The sequence below is a fragment of the Lonchura striata genome, chromosome 8 (genome assembly GCF_046129695.1).
Source record: "Lonchura striata isolate bLonStr1 chromosome 8, bLonStr1.mat, whole genome shotgun sequence".
NCBI classification, from domain to species: domain Eukaryota; kingdom Metazoa; phylum Chordata; class Aves; order Passeriformes; family Estrildidae; genus Lonchura; species Lonchura striata.
In genome coordinates, this window is record NC_134610.1 from 26,580,966 (window position 1) to 26,602,974 (window position 22,009).

At 39.8% G+C, this 22,009-nt stretch overlaps 1 protein-coding gene across 3 annotated transcripts in view; it reads right to left on the bottom strand.

Moving 5' to 3' along the window:
• Positions 1-3,148: 3,148 nt before the first annotated feature.
• BMPR2 (bone morphogenetic protein receptor type 2) overlaps positions 3,149-22,009 on the bottom strand; it is a 105,537-nt gene continuing 86,676 nt past the window's right edge. Inside the window, exons 8-14 of one of the 3 annotated variants that reach the window (XM_077785120.1) lie at positions 20,639-20,799; positions 19,390-19,537; positions 18,310-18,446; positions 14,579-14,751; positions 12,244-13,505; positions 10,399-10,545; positions 3,149-10,341 (exon numbers count right to left, since the gene is read on the bottom strand). In XM_077785120.1, coding sequence (XP_077641246.1) covers positions 10,295-10,341; positions 10,399-10,545; positions 12,244-13,505; positions 14,579-14,751; positions 18,310-18,446; positions 19,390-19,537; positions 20,639-20,799 — 2,075 coding nt within the window. In that variant the 3' untranslated portion in view covers positions 3,149-10,294. Of the gene's footprint in view, positions 10,546-12,243; positions 13,506-14,578; positions 14,752-18,309; positions 18,447-19,389; positions 19,538-20,638; positions 20,800-22,009 lie in introns of all 3 variants that reach the window. The other 2 variants (XM_021555389.3, XM_021555386.3) reach the window with 2 other exon arrangements.

Sequence of the window (22,009 nt, forward strand, 5' to 3'; positions counted from 1 at the left end):
TTCCCAATAAAGTATTTCCACCTCAGCAGAGATCAATCCTGCAGGAAATTCTCTGGTCACCCATACACACGTTGGCTGCACCACTACAGCTGATGTGTGGATCAGCAATGCCTACCTCCTGGGCTAGTCAGACCTATACCTGCTACAGTGAGTTGTGCCAGATCTGACTTTTTAACCAATCCAGAGACCTGGAGGTGCTAGAAATTACTCTTTACAACGTATCTTCAGGGATCAATTATTACCTTTCCAATAAGAGGAAAGAGGGAGGGGGATAAAGGGAGAGAAAGGGAAGGAGGTGGAGAAAATAGGTGTAATTTCAGTATTACAGCAGACTGGCAAAATACCAGTGACTGCCAAGCACACAGACTGTCAGGAACAAAACTAGGAACAGAGCACAAGCCACTCTCTCTCCTCATGCACACAGTCCCTTGTGCACAAAAGTACTTTAAGAAAACTGTATTTCTAGTCATTCTGATTAGGAAATCTGATAGCTTGTGGCATGAACTTCTCCCAGACAAAGGCTGCAGTAGGTGGCAGGGGAAAGCAAACAGTCCAGTACTTTTCCCAGGAGCTGCTTGCAGGCCTGTTAGACTAAGTGGCACGGGTAAAACGAGCTGTGCAACCTCTGTACCCTCTTTATCACAACGCCTTATAATATCCTTTCCTGTTAGCACTTGGCAGCAACAACAAAGAAATTGGGCCAAAGACAAATGCTGAGTTCTAAAGTGTTGCTGGTGCCTGAAACAAGTCTCCCTAGCCTCCCTTCATGCCTTCTCCAGTGCTGCCCACTGGCTTTTGTCCATTATCTGCCCAAGCCAGCTGCTTGCTCTCTACTGACTGTATGTCCTTGTTCTCAAAAGGACTTGATGGACCATGATAGAGGGTGCTGGAAAGCTCCTGTCCTCTGAATTGAAATGCACCTGGATCAGTTGTTTCCAACATTTCTCAATATTTGCATCCTTAACATTTTTCCAGTGCTCATGTGAGCCTTGTCTAGAAATGCCATTTGCTCAGACACTGCATAGTAAATACAGACTTGCTTTTCTTAATCAACTCCCACAGACCAGCTGTCCTCAGGCAGCCTCATTTGTTGTCTTTGTAAAAGAGGCATCGGTGATCCCTTAAGCATGACTTCAGCTCAGACCACCATTTGTGGATTTCTCACAGATTTTCCCCATGGTACTGAGAGCTGAAAGAAGATCCCCTGACATAAAAGCAGAATACCCAAGTGTGCCATTTAAATTCCAGGAATCAAAACATTTCAATTCTTCCCTTGATGGAGACTGACAATGTTTCAGGTTAACATGAAAAGCTGAATTTATACAAATATTTTGGTATAGTTGAGTTTTCCTGCCTGTGAAAAATTAACCTTCTTATCCAATAGAATGTGTTTTGGGTCATGGCAGTGAGCAGATGTGTATAATCTCCCACACGTGGAGAATTTCCATATCATCAGAATTAGCAAGAAGTAAATAGGAAAAAAAACCCTGAATGGAAACAAATGGAAGACTGACATGGCTGTGTTCCACAAAGTACTTTCTGCAGCTGCATCACCGCTCTGGAACAAAGGGGAATATAATTATTGTTGTTTTACTTTCAATTCCCATTAGCAAAGCAAAAGCAAATAAAAGTGGCTATTTCTGCAGGGAGAATTGCGAGAGGTGAGTGTATGAGGTCACACAGGGAAATCACGAAGAGACTTTCTTAAGTCCGTGTAGCTCATGCACCAAAGAAAAACCTATCAGTAAAATTCACCGTTCACACTCTGTTCCTGCAGGGCTGAGTCAGGCTTCTCAGATGCCCTGAGGATAAGGCTCAGCCACACCTGCTGGGGTAGGGCAGGAATTGGCTGCTCTTACTGTCAGCCAAGCCAAAAGTGAGAATTGCTTTTGGGGACACAAGCTACTTTTGTCATACTGGCCTCCACTCCCAGTGTGCTTCCTGCTTCCAGGGAAAGCAAGGCCTGCCATGATCCCTTTCTGTAGCCAAAGATTTTCTAGGTTCATTTGTGGGGCTGAGATGATTTGCCAATACAGCCAGATACTCAACCATACTACTTGCCTCAGTTTGTTGCATCCTCCTTATTTATGACAGCAAGAAATGAAGCTCCTCATTCTATCTCTCTTCTTTCTTTGACTTTTGGAGTTAGTTCTTTGGCCAGAGACTTGCACCACTTATTTGCTTGCAAAAATCATCACTGTAGATAGAGAAAAATAAATTAACAATAATTGAGGAGAGACAAAACAACAAAGCAACTGAGCTGCAGGATGGATGCCACCCATCTGTGTATAGTGGAAAAGTGTCAGTCAGTGGTAATTTGCAGCATCCTTCTACTATAATTTAATCCATCTTTTTCAGTTCTGCTGATTTTCAGCTCTGGGCTGGGAAAGCTTCTGCTTGTAAGAATGCCAGGATATTGTCTCTTTCATGGGGAGGGGAAGTGCAATACTTTGTGTGGGAAGGGTAAGGGGTTGCTCTTTTAATTCCTGTCCCAGCTGCAGAGGTTGTTGCTTGCTGTATTCCTCCACATGTCTGGCTGCCATCAATCCTGTGCTCTCCCCAAGTTCCAACCAAAACTGAAGGAGGAAAGCATTCAGTTTAATACCTCATTTTCCTGTGTTCTTTTCCTGTTTTTTCTGCATTTACACTTAGCAAGCTGACAAAGTGTGACAAGAGGTCATGCAAGGCCTGCTGCTCTGAAGTGTCTAAAAACTGTGTTCAGTTCCAACACAAGCACCTGGCCTGGCTGGCCAGTGAGAAAGGGGGCAGAAGGGAGAAGAACACTGCACTACCCCAGCAAGGGCAAGCCCAGAGATTCCTGATGCACAGGACCACCTGGGAACAAGGAGGGTGGAACCTGGTCATGCCAAATGTGTCTGGAATTCCTATTCATCCCCATCCCTTAGAATCAAGGAATTCCTTATCCTCCAATCAACCAACCCACACAGCTGCAACTGGGGTTTCCTCTTCCTCTCATTCCTGGAGCATGTTAATACTCATGGCCAATAATGATATGAACCACCAAAAAAAGACCATGTTTTTTGTCATTAATATGATCTTTAATAAATGGAATAATGCACCATTTTTTACAGCAAGCCTTTTCTCTCAGGCCTAAAGAATAGCCTTTTAAATGTTCTTATCCAATGTCTCTGTATCAATACAATCTCTTTATTTAGGTTTATATATAACAAAGCAATTCTTACAAGTATTCATAGAAAACTCTGTAGTGGCTTTAACAATGTCAGCTTTCATAGTGGCATCCACAGATGATTAAAAACCAAAAATTAGCTTTTTATTTCATACTCACACTGTTCCATGAAACACAACTTATACAGCATAGCAAGGGTATTGCGCAGCTTATACAAAAGAAATAACTGAAAGCAATTATTTATAAATTCATACATGATATTTCCTCAGTCATTTGAGAGGAAAACCAAAAATACCCGTTAACAAAAGGGTTCTGATGAGACTCCATATTCTAGGATTTCTCCCCCTCTTCCCCCAGAAAAGCTCGCTCAGAAAGTAATGCTCTCCTTACAGTCTTTCATAAGGAAAATGGCAGTTTCACATATTCTTACTTCAGCCTTTACAGAAGACCAAACCCTAGAAATTCATTCTTGCCATGTTTATTTTCCTCATACTGCATATGGGGGGGAAAATAACAACAGCAACTGTAAAACATTATTCCAGCTTATATAAATGTGAATAGAGCACGCTTTTCTCTAGAGACAAAAAGCAGACAAGAAACATATACATACAAACCATTTTAAATACGTTTCAACAGTGTGAAAGAGAGAGAAGAGTCACCAATCAGGAAATTCAAAAGTGACAAATGAATCAGCTATAACTTGGACTTGCCCGTTTGTTCTTGTGACTTCTTACGAACTACGAAGACCAGAAACTTTAACTGTTTTCTGAATAAACAAGACTGAAGAGTGAAACTTCATTATACAGTTCTGAAGCACAAAAAAGAAAGTGAATCAAGTGCTCTAGAAATAAACCTCACATGTTTGCTGTCTTAAAACCAAGTGAATGGGCTACAAAAGTGGAGGTTTGGGAGACCTTGGAACTAGAAAGTTATAAAGGCTAATTATTTCTGCTTTAAAATAGTTACCAGGCGAGATGCTGTGCCCTGATGGACACACTCCAGTGATACATCTGCAGAAGCCTGGAAGGACTGGGAAGAAATCCTTCCTTCCTGTTCTATGGAAGCATGGTGTATGCATTGAAGTTAACCAACTGAATGACTTGCAAATTCAAACAATTGCTGATGACAACAGCAATAGGCTTTGAAAAATAGCTGGTGATTATGCTACGAATTAGCATAACTCCAACTAGTTTCTGCTTATTATGCACATGTGTATATTTAACCACAGTGAAATAAACAGGAACGGCCGTAAGAAATAACTTGTATTAATAAAGCACTGCTAACACAGACCTGCACGGAGCCCAGATCATCATTAAAGGGCCTTGGTGTAAATGAGGATTTCTCATGAACCCTTCCATTCCCACTCCCCCAGTGCAGTTCCACTTCTTGACAAAGCCACAGCTGCCCTGTGCTGACCCAGCTCCACAGCCTGAATCCCCCCTCAGCAATGCCCAGGAGCCAGGGCTGCCCCTGCAGTCCCACATTCCATACCAGCTTTCCTAGGGCTAATCCTCGCCAGAAATGTTTAACACCACAGCCAGCAGAACCCACCCCTCCTCTGCCCACTGTCAAAGGCAGACTCCTGTTGAATTCCAAGAGCACTGGGCTCAGCCATAAGCCCTTGAGGTGCCCATTCCCTCAGAAACATAGGTGCTGAACATAACATCCATTTGGATTTGCAGGAGCACAAACCTGTTTGTGCAGAAATGGAAGTTCTGCCTCCAATTTTACTCAGTACAGAAGAAACCTCAAATGAGAAAACTGATTTGTTACTCTTTCATGTCAAAACTGAACCTACTTGGGGGTTGGGCGAGATCAAAAAGGGTTGTATTTCTATAGCTACAGTTTCATATGACAATATAGAAGCCTAAAATGTAATTGGATTTAATGGACTAAAATACTATGTTTAAATGGCAACCACACATATAACTATAGCTACTATATAAAAAAAGCCTTGTAAAAATTATCATGTTGTAAGTGTTTTGGGTTATTTTTTGATCCCAGAGAGATGTCTTAAATCACTCAGCTTCAGATAAAGCTTGTCATGTGCATTCCCAGGTTTCTCTCTTTCTCTCCCTCTCCCTCTCATAAATCCAGTCCACCCAAACAATCAGTGACAAGTCTGTCACAGGAGATCTTGAACTACTGGACTGTGTGTCACAGTCTGATCCCAGATTTACTGTGATACACTACAGACAATTTTAAAATGGCATATGAACCCCCCCCCCCCCCCATTATACTTTCTACCAGTGCTACCATCTGATGCTGTAACTCACAGAATTTAATCCTGGAATTTACACACAACATACATATGCATCTAAATACACAGAGAGTTTACATAAAAATATATATATCTGGCTTCACTGCAATATGTATAGTTTTTTCACTGAAGAAAGGCTTGAGGTTGAACAAAAATTAGTAAACACATTTTAAAAAGAAGGTTAATACAGTTACTGTATTAATTACTGTTAAAAGGGGTATTGGGAGACCAGACAGAAAAATTCAAATAATCCCAATTTATGCAAAGTATTAACTTGTCCCGTCTATGATCCAACTTTCAAAGACTGATCAATCCATTTTCAATTTACTTTGACGAGCTGCTACAATCTTCCAATTTAGACATCACATCATTTATATGCTACTGTGCTTGGCAATTATTAGTTTTATGGCTTAAATCTGGCCTATTTCAGCAATGGGACCAGCCACCATTTTTTGCAAGTAAAAATTACAGCATAATTAGTTTCTAATGTATAGACTAAATATGTCAATTTTAAAATGCTCGCTAATTAGGCAATAAATGTCCACAGTAATATTTCAATGGCAGAATAAGTATGAACTTTTGTTATTTTTCATTAACTAAAATTGTAATCTGAACATCAATACAGTAATGTTATATTAGTGGATATTTTTTAACATTTAAAAAAGGAATATTATTAGAGCAAAATGCACTGAACACTGGAACTAGGGCATATACAATGTATACATATATATTTTTAAGTAAGAATTCATTACTATTAGGTTTGGGGCCAATAATTTATTCCATACAATTAAAGAACTTCCTTATTCTCCTCTCTGAGGCATGTAGGATTCCAGATTTCTTTTAGAGAAAGCAGGCAGGTAGGAGGATGTGAACTTTCAGAACATATTTATGAGGTGGGAGTTTTTTGTTGTTTGTTTCCTGAAAATTGCCAGCATCTATCTTGCATTGTTTTGTGCCCAGTGCACTGAAAAAAAAATAAAAATGTGTTGCTTTTGAAAATTAGGTAATTATCTATATGAAAACAAGAGACAAACAAGTGGCATTATGAAAGCAAAACAAGAATGGAAATGTTGTTTCTGAAAATATTCTAATTATGATACTATCAGATGGCTTTCTTTTAAATTAGGAATACCTTTAAATTAGGAATACCAGTGTAAGTGCATCTAGGAGTTTCAAGGGAGGCCTTGGTAATAAAAATTGGGTAAGATATGAAGCTGCAAAAGCATTATAAGCAAATTCAGGGAATTGTTGCAGATAATCTGACTTGTAAACATCAATTTTAGAAGACTATGAGGCATGTCTGTTCAAAGGGTTAGAATTCACAGTCTAAAAAGCGTGTTATGTTGGTATCTCCATTACAGGAAACAGAACAAGAGACAATGCATTAACCTAAGCAACTCTCCTGGCTTCTACTGGTAAACCATTTTCTATACCCAGCAAGATTTTGGATTTTGTCTTATACAGACAAACATCACAACTGTTTGCTCTATCATTTTACTTGAATTATCCATTATAAATTACCCTAACAAATATTCTACTATTGCCTATTTGACAGTGGCACGATTAATAGGTATTTACATTACTGTTCTATTTTAATTTTGCTATATTTATCTTGTCTGCAATATACATGAGAAATTGATAGAAAATTATCAACTTTCACAACTTTCCTTTTTTTTTGAAAATCAAAGAAAATAAGCAAAATCATAACTCACAAGGCAATAAATCACATTTGTTTTCCTTGTTTGTTGTACAATATCAATTATCCCTGTGTTTGATTTGTAGAATTCTTTCTCTTACATGTATTTTGTTTGGTTAAGGATGATCCCCTGCAGCACGAAAATTCAATATCATTTAACTTACAGAGATAGTATTCTATGGACACTGGATTATGTGCTCTGAGAAAAAAAAAAGGCATTACTATATTAAACATTAAAATCAAACTTCTAATCTGATTTAATCTAGCTGTGCAGAATTACAGTACTTTGGTACCTACTTCAGAGTTTGCTTTGACTGACCTTTAAAACAGAATAGATTTTATCTGTTTAATCTATAGGGTACATTTTTCTATCATATTAAAAATTATATTTATCCATGGTAGATTGCACAGCCAATCTTGCTACTAATTATAATTCATTCCAAAGGCCCTCCAGCAAGTAACAGAAATAGACAAAGGAAAGAAAAAAAAGTATTGTTTAAGAATGTTGAAGGAGAACTGCAGAACAACATCTTCATCTGGTATTAAAGTTATTTTGATTGCATTGATCACAAAACAGTTGGATTTCTTACAAAGGCATGGCCTGCAAAGAAAGGCTAAAAGACTGGTGCAATTCTGTCTCAGCAGAAAGAAGCAGCAGTCAGAGAAGTATTTTTCTCTCCCCAGAGTAGTCTGAGTTAGTAAGAGTCCTAAATATTGTTTTCAGCCCACATTCTGAAATGCTGATGGATGATACATGCAAGGCAAAGAAAAGTCACTGGGAAAGGGGGGAAGAATTCTCAACACCACGATCAGTGCTCACCAAAAAACAACACAGAGCAATCCAAAGAGAGACTCACAGGAGGCCAGAGGAGAAGAGAGCCACAGTGAGCAACATGAATAGAATGCCAGAAATTCTGATTCAGGTCTTGAAACCCAGCTGAGTAGCTGGCAGGTTTTCAACATCTGGGACGTGAGACTGCAGCAGATGGGAAGCCAGAGAGTGAATTAAAAGTCAAACCAGAAGAAGGCTGTGTTTTTAAAAAGGGGTGATATAACTGTATTATACAGGGGGAAAGCATAATTATGCCTCAGAGATGAGAGGTACTATTTGAACTGGTGCTTAAAGAACATAAGGAGCTCAAAATGTGCCTCATGGCTTGTATTTCTACAACTACACTTAATCAAAGTCTGCATCTATAGTGCTATCTCCTGGAGATATCTAGGAGAATCTAAGAAATGTTAAGAAGCGTTACAAGAGAAAATCACAGCAATCAAGAACAAGCAAGGAATTTTGGGGAACAGCAAGAATCAGATGTAAGCAAGGCATGTATTAGATTAGTTGTATCAACAGATAGAGAAGAACAGGGTTGGCAAAGTTTACCTCAGGGGAAGAAAATGGTAAAACGGCAAGGAAACAAATGAGCTTAAAAGCAGAGAGCATCTGCTTTAGTCAGCTGAAAGGAGACAGGCTGGGGGAGGCAATTGTTTGCTGCCAGTATCCTGCCACAGGAGTCTGGCAGGCTGACTGAATTGATTTTCTTTCTTTGAACATCACCAGTTTTCAGATGAAATAATAAATCTTTGCTTGTTACCAAAGACTGGTGTGTTATACCTTTTTATATCCAAATAGTTTTTACTGAAGTGTTTTCAATTGGAAAGATTGCTTCTCAGGAGGAAGGCTACTTCTTAGGTGGAAGGAGGTTCTAACTAATAAGAAAATTATTTTCTTTCAGTAGACGGTAAAACCAATCACTCCAAAAAAAGGAAGGGTTTACTTGAGATAGTGAAAAAACAATTTATCTCAATACGTATTACATCCACATTCACTGCCAGCTAAAATCAGTGTGCATATAAACTGAAAGAAGGGACTAAGCAGAAGGAAAAAAATCCCCAACCCTCTCCCACAAACACCAAAGAATTTTAAAAGCATGCAATAAACTTTAACAAGATGAATGAGGGCCTCTAAGAACTCTGAAGGGAGGACGAGTTTTGACTCAACCTGGCAACAACCATCAGTTAGGATGCACCTACCTGCATAAGCAATCAGGCTTATTTTTACCCCATGCTGTCTGTAAGGAGGTAAATCAGGAAAGACTTGTGACTCATCACAAAACTGTTTTGTGCCAAGTAAGACTAATTTTTTTTTCTCTGTGTAAACAAAATACGTTCACAACCTATCTTCACTCAAGCTTTTAAGTATGACAATTATTAATATTTCTGAATAAAATGTATTTTTCAATGTACATCATTAGTGATCTAAATAAGGTTTTACATAAATAGAGGGGGTGAAACTGCACACAAAATAAAATGGAAAAAATGGCTGACACGGTTTCCTTACATTTGTTCAACATTTTGTTACTCAGCTTCACAGGCTGGCATATACTATGATGAAGGAAACACATTTTGATTAGGGAGGATCAAAAGAAAGGTATGGAGCTCAGATTTTTTTTCTTTTTTTGTTCCTTTTTTAAAGCCCTTTCAAGTTGGGGAAAATTCATGCATTGTCACGTCTGAGCACAATGTGATATTGGCAGCTGCTTCAAGCTGGCTACGATGTGCAAAGTTCACTGTCATGACGGCTGACTGCTCAACTGTCAAGGAAAAATTAACAAATACGAAAATGGGAACATGTGGCAGTTTTAGAAACACACTTTTCAATAAAGCCTACTGTGAACTATAGACTATTGCACATTTCAACATGACACAAGGAAAATAAGGGGTTCAAAAGAGAATACACTTTGTAACATAGAAATATACAGACTAGCTTGTGCACAGAAATTAAAACATGGTTACAAGACACCACTGCAGTCAAACCTGTCTTATAGTCTGCTTATGTTCTTAGTGACCTTAAGAAACTGGTCCAAACTGATTATCAGCGATACTTTTTTTTGTTACTTTTTTTAAAAAAATATTTTGAGACCACATCTTTGATACACATATATATATTCCGTGGTCAAAACAGACAGACTTAACTTTAGCGATACTAAATAAAAGTGCAAAAACGTTCAAAAAATAAAACAAAATAAAAAATATGGAAGCATAAGCTAAAAATTTTCTGCATAGCTGAAATCTATTTAAAGCGAGTCCTTGGTAGGGGTTGCTGACAGGAGGAGAAAGCAGTTTTTAAAAATGTCTTCTGCATGTTTCAAATAATGCAAAACAAAGGTCATTTGCCAGCTTTTGAAGCGTTTCACAGGCAGTTCACCCCTGCGTCCTTAGAGACCATGGTGGTGGCAGTGCCCCCCTCTGCAAGGTACACAGCAGTGCTGGATTTGGGGGGCACTGCCTGCTCACTGCCGTTGTTGTTGACCTCGCAGTGCAGCGGTTCCGTGGAGATGACCCACGTGGACGGACGCCACCGCTTGAGCGAGTACGGAGTTTTCACACGTTTCTTGATCTTCTCTCCTGAGCCTGATTTGCCATCCTGTGAGGAGTCGCCTACTGAAGGAAAAAAAAACCAAACCAAAACAAGAAAACAGAACAGAAAATAGTATTATGAGGAAGGTGAGATTAGACTGGCATCCAGGGCTGTTACTTATGTGAAACAGAAAAAAAGGAACAAAATCTATAAACGCAGAAGCAACTGTGTGGCAGAGGCATGACAGGTGTATCGACCACAAGAGCTGCCACTAAAACCAGGGGTTAGATTCTGTTCTCTGTCAGAAATTACTTCAGTGAAGTAATTTGTGTTACCTGGAATGCATATTGGCATCAAACAGAAAAATCAGCATTTGACATTTGAGGGGCTTTTGGAATCATAGGATCTTATATTACCTGAATTGGGAGGTGCAAAAGAACATTGCTACTACAGGACAGCAAAGGCTAAAATTTAAATAGTGCAATGTTAGGTCCCCTAATCCTACTCCACCTAGCAAAGCATTTCACCTGAAAACAAAATAGTCCATTATCTGTTAAGATAGTAAGTCAGGATTTGGAATGCTGGGTTGTAAAACTGGCAAGACCAACTTTAACTATGATGAAATTTCAGCAGTCGAAATCTGATTGTTAAAAAAACTTACACAACCCCTTCTTTTAACTTAATCTTCTATTAAAGAAAGTCACTGCAATAATATTTTTTCTTTATCTTGGTAAGATTTCAACTCACACCAACATGTTAAGACAAAAATTAAGGTTTCGTACTTAAAAGGAAGGCTTAAACATTCCATTGCTGAATACTGAACTACATTTCTTGAAAGTTATGTTCTCATTTGGTTTTAAACCTTTTACTTCCAAAGATGCCTGGCATCCCAGTTTACTCTACTAATATCACAGCATCTTCCTAAAGAGTCACGACATTTGCAAGTACCTTTCAAGACTACAGTGACTTCTGGAAATGTATTTTCTTTAAAATGCACACCAGGAGATCTTTCCAATAGCTCGAACAGGATCAAACCCAGAGGATGCATCTAATTTAACTATAACTACATGATTACATTCTTACTGCAAAAAGGAGAGCCCTATTGTAACCTCTTAGACCTCTGGCCATAAAACTCTCAAGGAAGTTACTATTCTGAAATAAGCTATTAAAATCAATTCCTTCTCTAATGACTTGGATTAATTTTTATGTACTATGTCAAACTAGTGAAGAATTGCTCTAATTGTTGGAGCTATGACAGCAAAATAGAAAATGCCTGACTGTCCATTTAGGCTGGGCTAATACAGTAAAGTTAGTTTAAAATCAGGAAGCATAGAGATAATTACTATAATAAATTATTTTAATCAATGCATCTTAGAGATGGCTACTCTTAAGAGAATGAGGAAAAGTAAGAAAAAAAAGGTGTAAGGTGCCCCTGCAGAAAAAAATAGGAAAATTTTTCAATATGCTTTGCACCTACCAAAGGTAGGAGCCTTGCAAGGAATAATGAAAGTTAACCTAGAGACAGAGTGGATGGGTTAGAAAGAGACAGATTTATTTGGTGTATGTGGAAGGATGATAGTGATCTAATATACTGGAAATGATGGAGACAGGACTATATGAAAAAGACTGAAATTGTGCTGAGGGAAATTACATTAATATGAGATTTAATAAGTATGCTTTGAGGCGAAACGGGAGACGGAAATAATTTCTATTCAAGCAGATATATGCAGTTATTAGGTAGAAAGGTGTCAGGGAAACGGTTCAGCCCTGCAAGCACTTACACTGCATACTACTGCTATCCAAACTACTTGTGGCTGACAGATCCAGCGAATTAGGCCTCTGTGCTCTTCTGGTCTGGGTCTGCCCAGGATTTCTCACTACATTTTGGATGCTGGCTGCAGCTGTGTCTGGACACGGATTGCTGTTGTTGTTGTTGGCGTTTGTTCGGCCGTTATCCAGCGGCCGCTCCCTCCTGTCTACCAGGCGGTCCAGAACACCTTCATCGTGGCCAGCCTGCTGCTCCCGCCTCAGCAGGGGCTCGTGCTCGTCGGGACTGGAGTTGATATTCAGCCGACTGTCCTCCCCACTGAACTGGTTCTGGAGCATTTCCTGGGCCCGCTGCGCTACCGAGCTGCTGGTCTGGCCGGAGGGCACCGTGCCATTGGCATACTGGGTTGTGCCAGCGTGAGAGTTTATGCCGTGGCTCCTCCCAGCCACTCCATTCATGGTAACTGTCACCACGTGAGGTTCTGCAGCATTGATAGTGTTCATCTTGGCAACGCCCGTTTCCACTTGCTTCAAGTTTGATTTGTGCTTGCCACCAAATTTTAACCGTGGCTCCTTTGTAGAATTTTTGGTGTTTAGAGGGAGGCTAGTAGGCCTCTTCGGAAGGTTCTGTTGCTTGGGTAGAGGATAGACCTGAGCAGATGGGACGTCGGGAATCAAACATGCCTGACCATTGGTAGCTTGTGTGAAGTCCTGTTGCCCTGTCACCTCTACTGCAAGTTTTATCAGTGGATAAAGCAAGCTGGAACTAGTGCTGCTCAGCGGATCTGGCCCACTAAACTGCTTAAGTGAATGTTCCATCAGATTCTCATCAGAGCTTTCTTTCAGGTTCTTATCCACTTCTTTTGGATCCAATTTATTTGTCTCCAAGTCCTCCTCTGTTAGCTGCAGACAAACAGGGGTGGGCCCACCTGGCTGCATGACGTTTGTAGTGTGTAAGTTTGTTTCATCCGAATAAGGCATTTCGGATATGGTGGTCATGCCAGTGCTGGGAGTGAGGCCAGTTGTGTTGGTGGTGGACAAACTGGTGACACTTGTCTCAGGACTAGGGATGCGCGCTTGTGCTTGCTGCCGCTCGTAGTTAATGGAATTTCTATTCTTTTCTCCTGAAGTCAACGGTGTAGTGGACATTGAATGTTCAGAAGAAATGTTCTTTACTATGCTGTCAGTGTGGTGGATTGAATCTTCAATGTAGGAAGAGGAAGAATAATCTGGATATGGCCTTATCTTTGATACACGTCTATGATGTGACAGATTCCTTTAAGAAAAAATAAGTGGTATTAAGATCATATATGTAAAAAATCACCTCATACTATAACACCTCTCATTTAAGAGAGCTGAGTGTCTTTCTGTTTCCTTTAATACATAAACTAAGAATAGATACAGTACAAACTGAAGTATTTCAGCAACTTCCTTGAAAAGTGCTGGGGATAAAAAAACTGGTTTTACTAGGGCAGAACTTCATTATGGATGTTACTTCCTAAGAGAACAGTAATCTTCTGTTTGTCCAATATGCTGTTTGTCCAGTTGGCAAAGTACTGCTAAGGTTCTGCTCTAGATGTAGAGAAGCGATGCTGAAAAAGGTCAACAAAAATGCAACAGACTAAATCAAGTAAGTGATTCTGGGAAAATGTCACAAGGTCCTAACCCATGAAAACTCAACTATTTTGACAATTTAGGTATTCTATGATTTGAACATAATATTTTTTCCATGACAATGAACAGTGTCATATACAGCAACATTATTCTTCTCTCAAATCTGGATTTCTAGAGTATACTATTAAGAACTAAAAATTCAGCTCTGCAAATTCTCATTCCCTCTGGATCATATATAAGCAGAGAACATGCAGCTTCTCTTGCTGGGATCAGAATAATAATGACTTAAACAATGGCCCTGCAATTTGTTAACTGAAAAACTACAGGTTTGAGACTTGGTAATCTTCTGAACTCACAGTGACTGCAAATTCACAGTTTTTAGCAGAACGCTTTAAATAGAAGTTTGATGCATCGCTTAGCAAATGTACTTAAAGACAATTCATTTTGTCACTTCACATCATGGCAAGCCTGCTGAGACAGTTTGCCTAAGCTCAGTTGAAAAGGCCCCTCTGTGAGAAATACAGCTGTACACATAAAAGGTGCCTGAATTCTGGGGACACACAGGAGATCTTAAGAACAAAAGCAACTGGGATTATGTCATGCTCATATGCAGACTAGGTCATATAACGCATATCACTTAATGGGTGCAGCAAGCTGTAGCTTCTGTCCTGGAGCGAGCCAAGTGCTGCATTGGGCATTTCCTGCTGACTAAACCCAAATGTGTTCTCTTCTTACCTCTCATTTTGCATGGCAGTTGACATAGGATTGACTGTTGGACTAACTGATTTATTTCTCTCCCAAATCATCATGAGCTCTGCCATTCTCTCCTCAGCACACTGTGCTGTTAGTCGAGCTTCTGCATCTTGATCCCAACAGTCTTCAATTGTTTCTTTAAGTGACCTCACAGCCTGCCAGGAGACAAAACCCCTTTAAGTTATTTTACCTTTAATCTGTGCTTCTAATGTATTGTTTTATGGCAGCATTCTACATGCCTGAAAACAATCACAAGCTGGTGAAAGAGAGAAACAGAAGATACATAGTTTCATTCAAAGCTAATTTAACCTAATACTACCAATACACAATTTGATGTTATCACACCTCACATACACACATCAACTGGGAAGACACTTAGGAAAAACTACATTCACCAATGTCCATACAAGCTTCAGCCAGCCCTCGGGTGGATGCATGCTCTGCTCTCTCCTTGCCTTATGAGAGCTGTGTATTAAGGATATTCTGGAAATGCTGCCATGGTTATTCTCACAGTTCTGCTAATGGTGATGGCCTGGCTCCCCTGCACTGTATGCAAATAACAGCTGTGCTCACTTCATCATCCCTGTCTTTACCATAGTGACATCCAAGTGTCTAGTAAGTATCAATGAATTTGTCTGCGTCATGGGAGGAGATTTTTGTTTCACTTATTTTACAGGTGGAGAAACAGAAACACAGGCATGTTCCTGGCATCACACCGTGGGATGAACTGTACAGTGCTCAAGACCTCCAAAACGTGCTACCATATGTTCAGGGAACTGGAGAGGAAACAACTGAAATTACAAGCACTGAACACTTCTGTTTCCACTCTTATCTGGAGGACAAAAGCCAGGCAGACATTTATGGGCCCCTGCTGCCAGCCTATGGCCATGGAGAGGATCTGGTTTGCCAGCACAGCTCACGTCTACAGCCCAGCTTTACCCTCTCCAGCACTGAGGACTGTGCATAATCCCAGCTGGGCACTGAGGCATTCAGTGAGTCCTGCTGACTGTCTCCGTGCCAGAACTGCCTTGTGCCCTTCTGGCAGTGGAAGCCAGGACTAGTTCTGAGTATGAGCCAAGAGCTCCTTGCCCACGGAGGGGCTCCTGGCATCGCTTGCATCTGGCAATCGCTGCTGCTTGGTGATGCAGCTCTGGCTGCACAGGTGGGGACAAGCTCCCCCACAAGCAAACCTTTCATCTCCCTTCCCACAGCAGATCACACAGGGGATAAGCCAATACCCTCCCCTTAGCTGAGGGACATGAGTCTAAAAACACCCTCAGGGACAAGGACAAGATAGGGTACTGGAGCAATTTTCTCTCACACAATAAAATGCCTTCATTCAGCTTTTAGGACTTGATTCTGTCACCATTTAGACTAAGTCAGTGGATAATCCTGCCTTTCCTCTTCGTAAGATTCTACAGGCTTCACCAGCAGCAAATTCAACCAGTGTTTAATTTAATACTATCTGTCCTGTAGCAGATCCTTTCCTTTTGATGTGTTAAGGGTCATTAAAGGACAGCAGTGACTGTACAGACAGTTATCAACACTGAAGTTCTTCAGCGTCACATTTACCACAATTATGTGTTTTCTATTAATGTCAGGCTGAAATATAACTACGCTAAAATGAACTATTTACAAGTACTAGCACTCATCAAAAAGATAGAAGGGACCAGAAATCTGCATTATTCTATCATTCTGTTAATATCCTGACCTCTGAAGTCAAGTGTGGCCCCACTTTGGCAAGTGAGACAAGAATACAGTAATATCTCAACACAGTAAAAAGCCTCTTAATTATTTTATGTACATCCCATGCTCAGGTTGTTGCTTTATACTGCAAAAAACAATACTGCTAATCAAAGTCTGTAACATAACATAGATGCTTCCAGAAGCAGATTAAGACTGCATAGGTAATCACAAATGAGAATTTCACATCTTTTGAGTACCTTAATAATATTATTAAAAATAAAGTGTTATTTTTTATTTATATTTCTCAAATGGAAAGGACAAATGCATTTGTTTCATAGATTCATTTGCATGAAGGTGTTATAACCCAATATAACAGCAGAGCTTTAAATAATGGAAGAAAGTCTTTTATCCCATGCATTAGATACAGGAGGTTAGGACGTGGGTCCAGAGTGAGGTTATCTGGAATTTCATTTTCTACACTATCTGCCCTAGAGTGCTCAGTCAGATATTATCCTAGACTGGCATAGGGAGGAGGAAATTGTTTAACACCTGTGATTATTCTTTTCTCTTAAAGCAATGGTGCAGTTCAATTCTTAGAGCTGGAGTGATCATCATTTTGATTATACAGAAAAAAAAAATTACTAACAACACAAAGAATGTGCTAGGCATTTTAAATATGGGGATCATCTAATAATGCTGGAGTCTATCAGCTTTCTAGAACATAATTAACATTTAAAATGGCAGTCTGCAAAACAAAACAAACCTTCAACTGTTTCAGTTTTAACTGCCTTCAGGAACAGCTTGGTTCTTCCAACACTGCATTTGCCAACATGGCTATAGTTAAAACAGCTGTTGTTTGATTTCCTATATACTTTGGGCACTGATTTATCTTTTTTCCTCTTCCCCCTTTGCTCCCAAGACTGGGTGGCCAAACGCATGTAATAAAAGCACCTCTTGGAAGCTCTCAGCTGGGTTATAACATAGCCCATAGCCTGTGCACCACTGCAGGCTATGCTTCTCCCTGAAAGCAGGTTCCTGCATATTTACAACCACCAGGTGAGGCCTTGGGCTCCTCCTCATCTGCACAGTAGCTACAAACTTATCAACCACCAAAAAGTCTCTTGAAGATTGAAAGGCATCATTTCGATATGGGAATAACAATAAGTGTATTTCTAAAAACAGCCAAACACGCCATTTTCATACTTGCAATTGAGCTGCATTACCTTGTATCAAGTGGAACCCAGTCAGTGTTTGCACTGCACTTTGCTTGTAACAGCAAACAGCCCTCTCTAAGCCAAGGGGATTCACATTGCCTGAACTTTGCTGCAGATGAAAGCAAGCACAGACTCTCACCAGAGTTCAACTGACTTGCTCTAACTTGTTGGCCCACAGCAGCAAGGTTCTAAGCCACAGCTACACTCATTCAAAACAACAAGCAATATTATAATGTTTATAGTCTTGAAAATAAAAATTGAGGATCAAATGAAGCCATATAAAATGTTTTATGTAGTTAAAAGGAAATGATTTCTAGAAGCTTTAGTCTCTGCAAATGCTGAGGTCTATACAAGTTCAAAAAAGTTTATTACAATGTTTACCAATTTTAGTTTTGGAAGAGTGTATTGATGTTTTTGCCAGCTATTTTAGTTCTGCTTTATTACTTTATAAGATGTCAAAAGGCAAAGAATGGCTTCGTGTTTCTCATTTGGCACACAGAGAACACATGGGCACTTCATGCACAATACTACAGACAGTGTCTAAAATTAATGTAACAGGTTATCTTCAGTATACCACACTGCAGCATGCAACAACAACAATAATAGTATTTTTCCTTAAAAGAAATCTGGCTTTCATATCAATAACTTTTAAAAACTGAATTTAATTTTTAAGAAGTCCATGTAGAAACAGTTCCCAATCCTTAAGTACTAACAAAGAGGGAAAAACCCCAAAACATTAAAAAATTGCTTTTAAGAAATGAGTACACCCTAAAAGATAGTTAAATCACTGTTTCTTTGAAAATATTCTCTCACCAGGCTGTTCTCCTTCCATGCTTCTGGGAATTTTGGTCTTTGCTTCTCTCTAGACACCAAGACTTGCATATCTTCAAAAGTGGGATGGTTTCCGACTTCAGTCTGGAAAGCCATCTGGTACTCTGGCACAGATTCCCCTGTTAGAAAAAGAAAGAAAGGGAAGAAAAAATCAATCGCAGATTAAAAGGCAGAGCAAAGACTTTCAGTTGATGAAAGGCATTATCAAAGTTGCTGTCTATCGAGATGTTCCCCACCTTCCCCAAAGTCTAACTTCCAAAAAAAGCTGAATTAACTGCAAATGAATTAAGTGCTGTTCAGCAACCTTTCAAAGGATAGCATCCTCAGACTTTGCTGGTTCAGTGGCACATTTGGAATGTCTTGGAGCCTGAAGATGACACTTACTTTCTGCGAAACACCACTAACTGATCATGCTCATGTACTTCATTCAGAAGAAAGCCCAGCAAGATTACAAGCCTCTGCACATAAAGTACAGCTGCTTGACTGCAGAGACTATGCTGCATTTTAGATTAATTCTATATGCTGTAGCTTGGGCAGGAGATGGTGGATGTGGCACAATCTCACCTGTAAATTTTAAGCCTACTTCCTTTTTGGTTATGTTACAGGTAGGGAGAATTTCCAATGTCCTATCATAAACAAAAGTACAACTGGCTAAAGGCTACATTAAGTTACAGCATTTTTTAATGGTGAAAATTCTGAAAGACACTTCAAGCACTTTTATCAGTTCTCAGAACTGGAAACCCTGCCTTTGCTATCAGCCTAACTCTCAATGTTTATAACTCTGGAGAGTAATAATAACAATAATAAAGCTCCAATGGCACCTAGCACGAGGCCTGCAGGCTGCCTGAACAGGTCATTGCGAGGCTTTGGGCAGGGACCACACCTCGCCCCCAGCCGCACCGTCCTGACAAGCACCGCCTCGAACACTAGATGGCACCGACTCAATGGCAGAAGCAGCCCAGGGAACCGCTTCCCCTCACTTTCAAAAGCCCGGGCTCAGGAGCAGCTCTGGTTGCTGGTCCCATTTCCTACTGTTCGGTTTTCTGCAGTTCTCTCAGTTACCTGGGAAGAGGTCGGTACATCTCATGAATATCTCCCAGTAGATCAGGCCCAGCGCATACATATCTACTTGTTTCAAAGCAGATTCACAGTCCCTCAAGTTCACTGCTCCTTCAAGCACTTCTGGGGCCATATAGCGGATCGTACCAACCTGGGAAAACACCACATCAAAGCTTCACATCAGCAAGTCATTTCCAAATTCAATTAAGTTTTTTAGTTCCCTATTCTGCTTGGTATTCTCTACAGTTAAGGAAAACACAGCTTGTTCCTAATCGATGTCCTCAGCTTCTAAATTCTTACCAGTCTAGTCATAACAAAACCCTTCCCCTACTCTGTCACTGTTTTGTATGTACCAAAACAAACTTATTTTGTCCCTTACTTAATGTTCTCAAATGAAATATGATATAGCTGAAGTGTTTCTTTTTCCAAATTACTCTGTTAAACATCAAGGTATGTATCATAACGCTGCTGAATAGGAAACTTGTTCTCTATTCCTGGACTGTCAGCAAGGTTCCACCCTACAGCTTCCACAGTCAAAGATTATTAACAGTCTTGGAAGATACCTATTCATTTTCACTAGGACATGTGTTAGATTAGAGCACTTACTCATCAGTACTTGCAGGACAGTATTTTGTCAAAGGACTATTCCACATCCCTGCATTTTAATCAGCAGTTTCCCTGTTTCTTTGTTCAGTATGGGAATATCTAGATGGAGTTCTCCTGCACTAGATATTTTCAATTTAGCACTTGCTGTCTAAGGTAGAGTGATTAGTGTAGCATGTTCTTTGAATGACATACGAAGTTCTTCTGTAAAAGCACAGACAACAACTACACTGAACTATTAGGCACTCTTTATTTAGAACAATAGTATTTTATGTATTAGATGTCAAGCAGAAGATGCAGAATGTGGTATGTCACCATTTCAGAAAAATTAACACCAAAACCAAAAATTAAAAACAAAATCAAAGAATGTTTGGTCTTCAGTTAGCATTTGCAGCACAAAACTGAAGGGACCTGTACCACACAATCACAGAGAACATGGCAACCAAACCCACCTGACTCCTCATATCTCACACAGAAACTTCAGTCTGCCAATCTACTGCCTTTCAAAACAGCAGGTTTGTGATGAGTATTTTGAGAGTAAAACCAGTTTTTTCCTGTGGAGGCTTCAGCCACTTCTCACCCATACTGCAATCACTCCCCATTACAGAAATGGCACCACCTGAACATTCATCCAACCATTTGTACTCACCTCACTGATGGCTGCATTGTCTTCCTCACCCGGTCGTACCAGTCTGTTGCCAGTTAACTTCATGGAGAGTCCAAAATCGCTGATGACACACGTTCCATCGTTCTTCACCAGCACATTGCGGCTGTTCAAGTCACGATGGGATATCGCAGGCTTGTAATGGTCTGTTTGGACACACACAAGTGCTTGTTACTATTTGAGCAATTCTACTCTTTGGCAAAATGGGAGAACCTCGTTATGTCTGCTCAGCAATTACGAAAAGAGAACCAACTTATTTTTTTGAAAGCTAATGCTTTTGCTTCTTTACAATGAACTCCAGAGGAAGCTATCTAGAGAAAACTGACTAGCATCCAGAGTTTCACTGTATATATATGATATATTAGGCTACTGCCCTGCACAGGTCTAATGTTCACCAACAGCCTTCTTCCCAAGGGATATTTCAGCACAACTTTGGCAGTGGAGACATTGTACACTTAAACACAGACCTGCTGCCACAGCCCTAACAGCCATTCCAAATATTCTCTATCAATTCCACACTCCTGTGTCAAATGCAGCACTAATTATTACATTACAATTGAATTACTGTTGGCACTTATTAAGAAGATATGCAGACAGTATTATTCCAGAGAGTCTGATTATGTTCATCTTGCAAGGGATCTGACCTTTTCCAAAGAATAATCTCAGTTGCTCCTAGTTCTTATTTATTTTGTTAGTAAAGCAGCCAGCAGTACAGAGCTCATTTTAGTGTGGAATTTATTCTACTCCACATGTTCCTTCCTAGCATTCACAGACTGTGGCTGTCTCTCTTTTATGACGGAAAGCTTACACATCTTCTGGTTGCTAATGGACACACCTGTCTGCACATCTCAAAATGATGAAGTTAAGATGATAGCTGCAGTTTCAATGGCACATAGGAATACTGATTTGGGTATTTTCAGCACTTTTAATAGCATCTTTAGCTGTCATTTTTTGCTAGTGCTCATGCTTAACATTTGAGAAATAGAGTTTGAAATTTTAATCCAAACATTAGCACCTTAATGTAGATATAATGAAACCAGCCCTTTATTTACTGCCAAAACCCTAACGTTTCAGTGCCAGGCCATATTCTGCAGCCTGATATATCACAGATCTTAGAATATCTACTTTATAATTATGATACTTCAGCTGTTGAAATACTGGGTGAAGAATGCATGCAGAGATAGAAAGATCCCAATCAATACATTGTCACAGCCAGTACTCTAATAAAGCTCCAGAAAATCCAGCAGTATTTTTTGCACACAGCAAAGACTAGGCCCAAAGTCACAAACAAAAATCCAGAGATGTGATAAATAAAACTACAGTGGGATTAGAAGATTTAATTTTATAGCATACAGT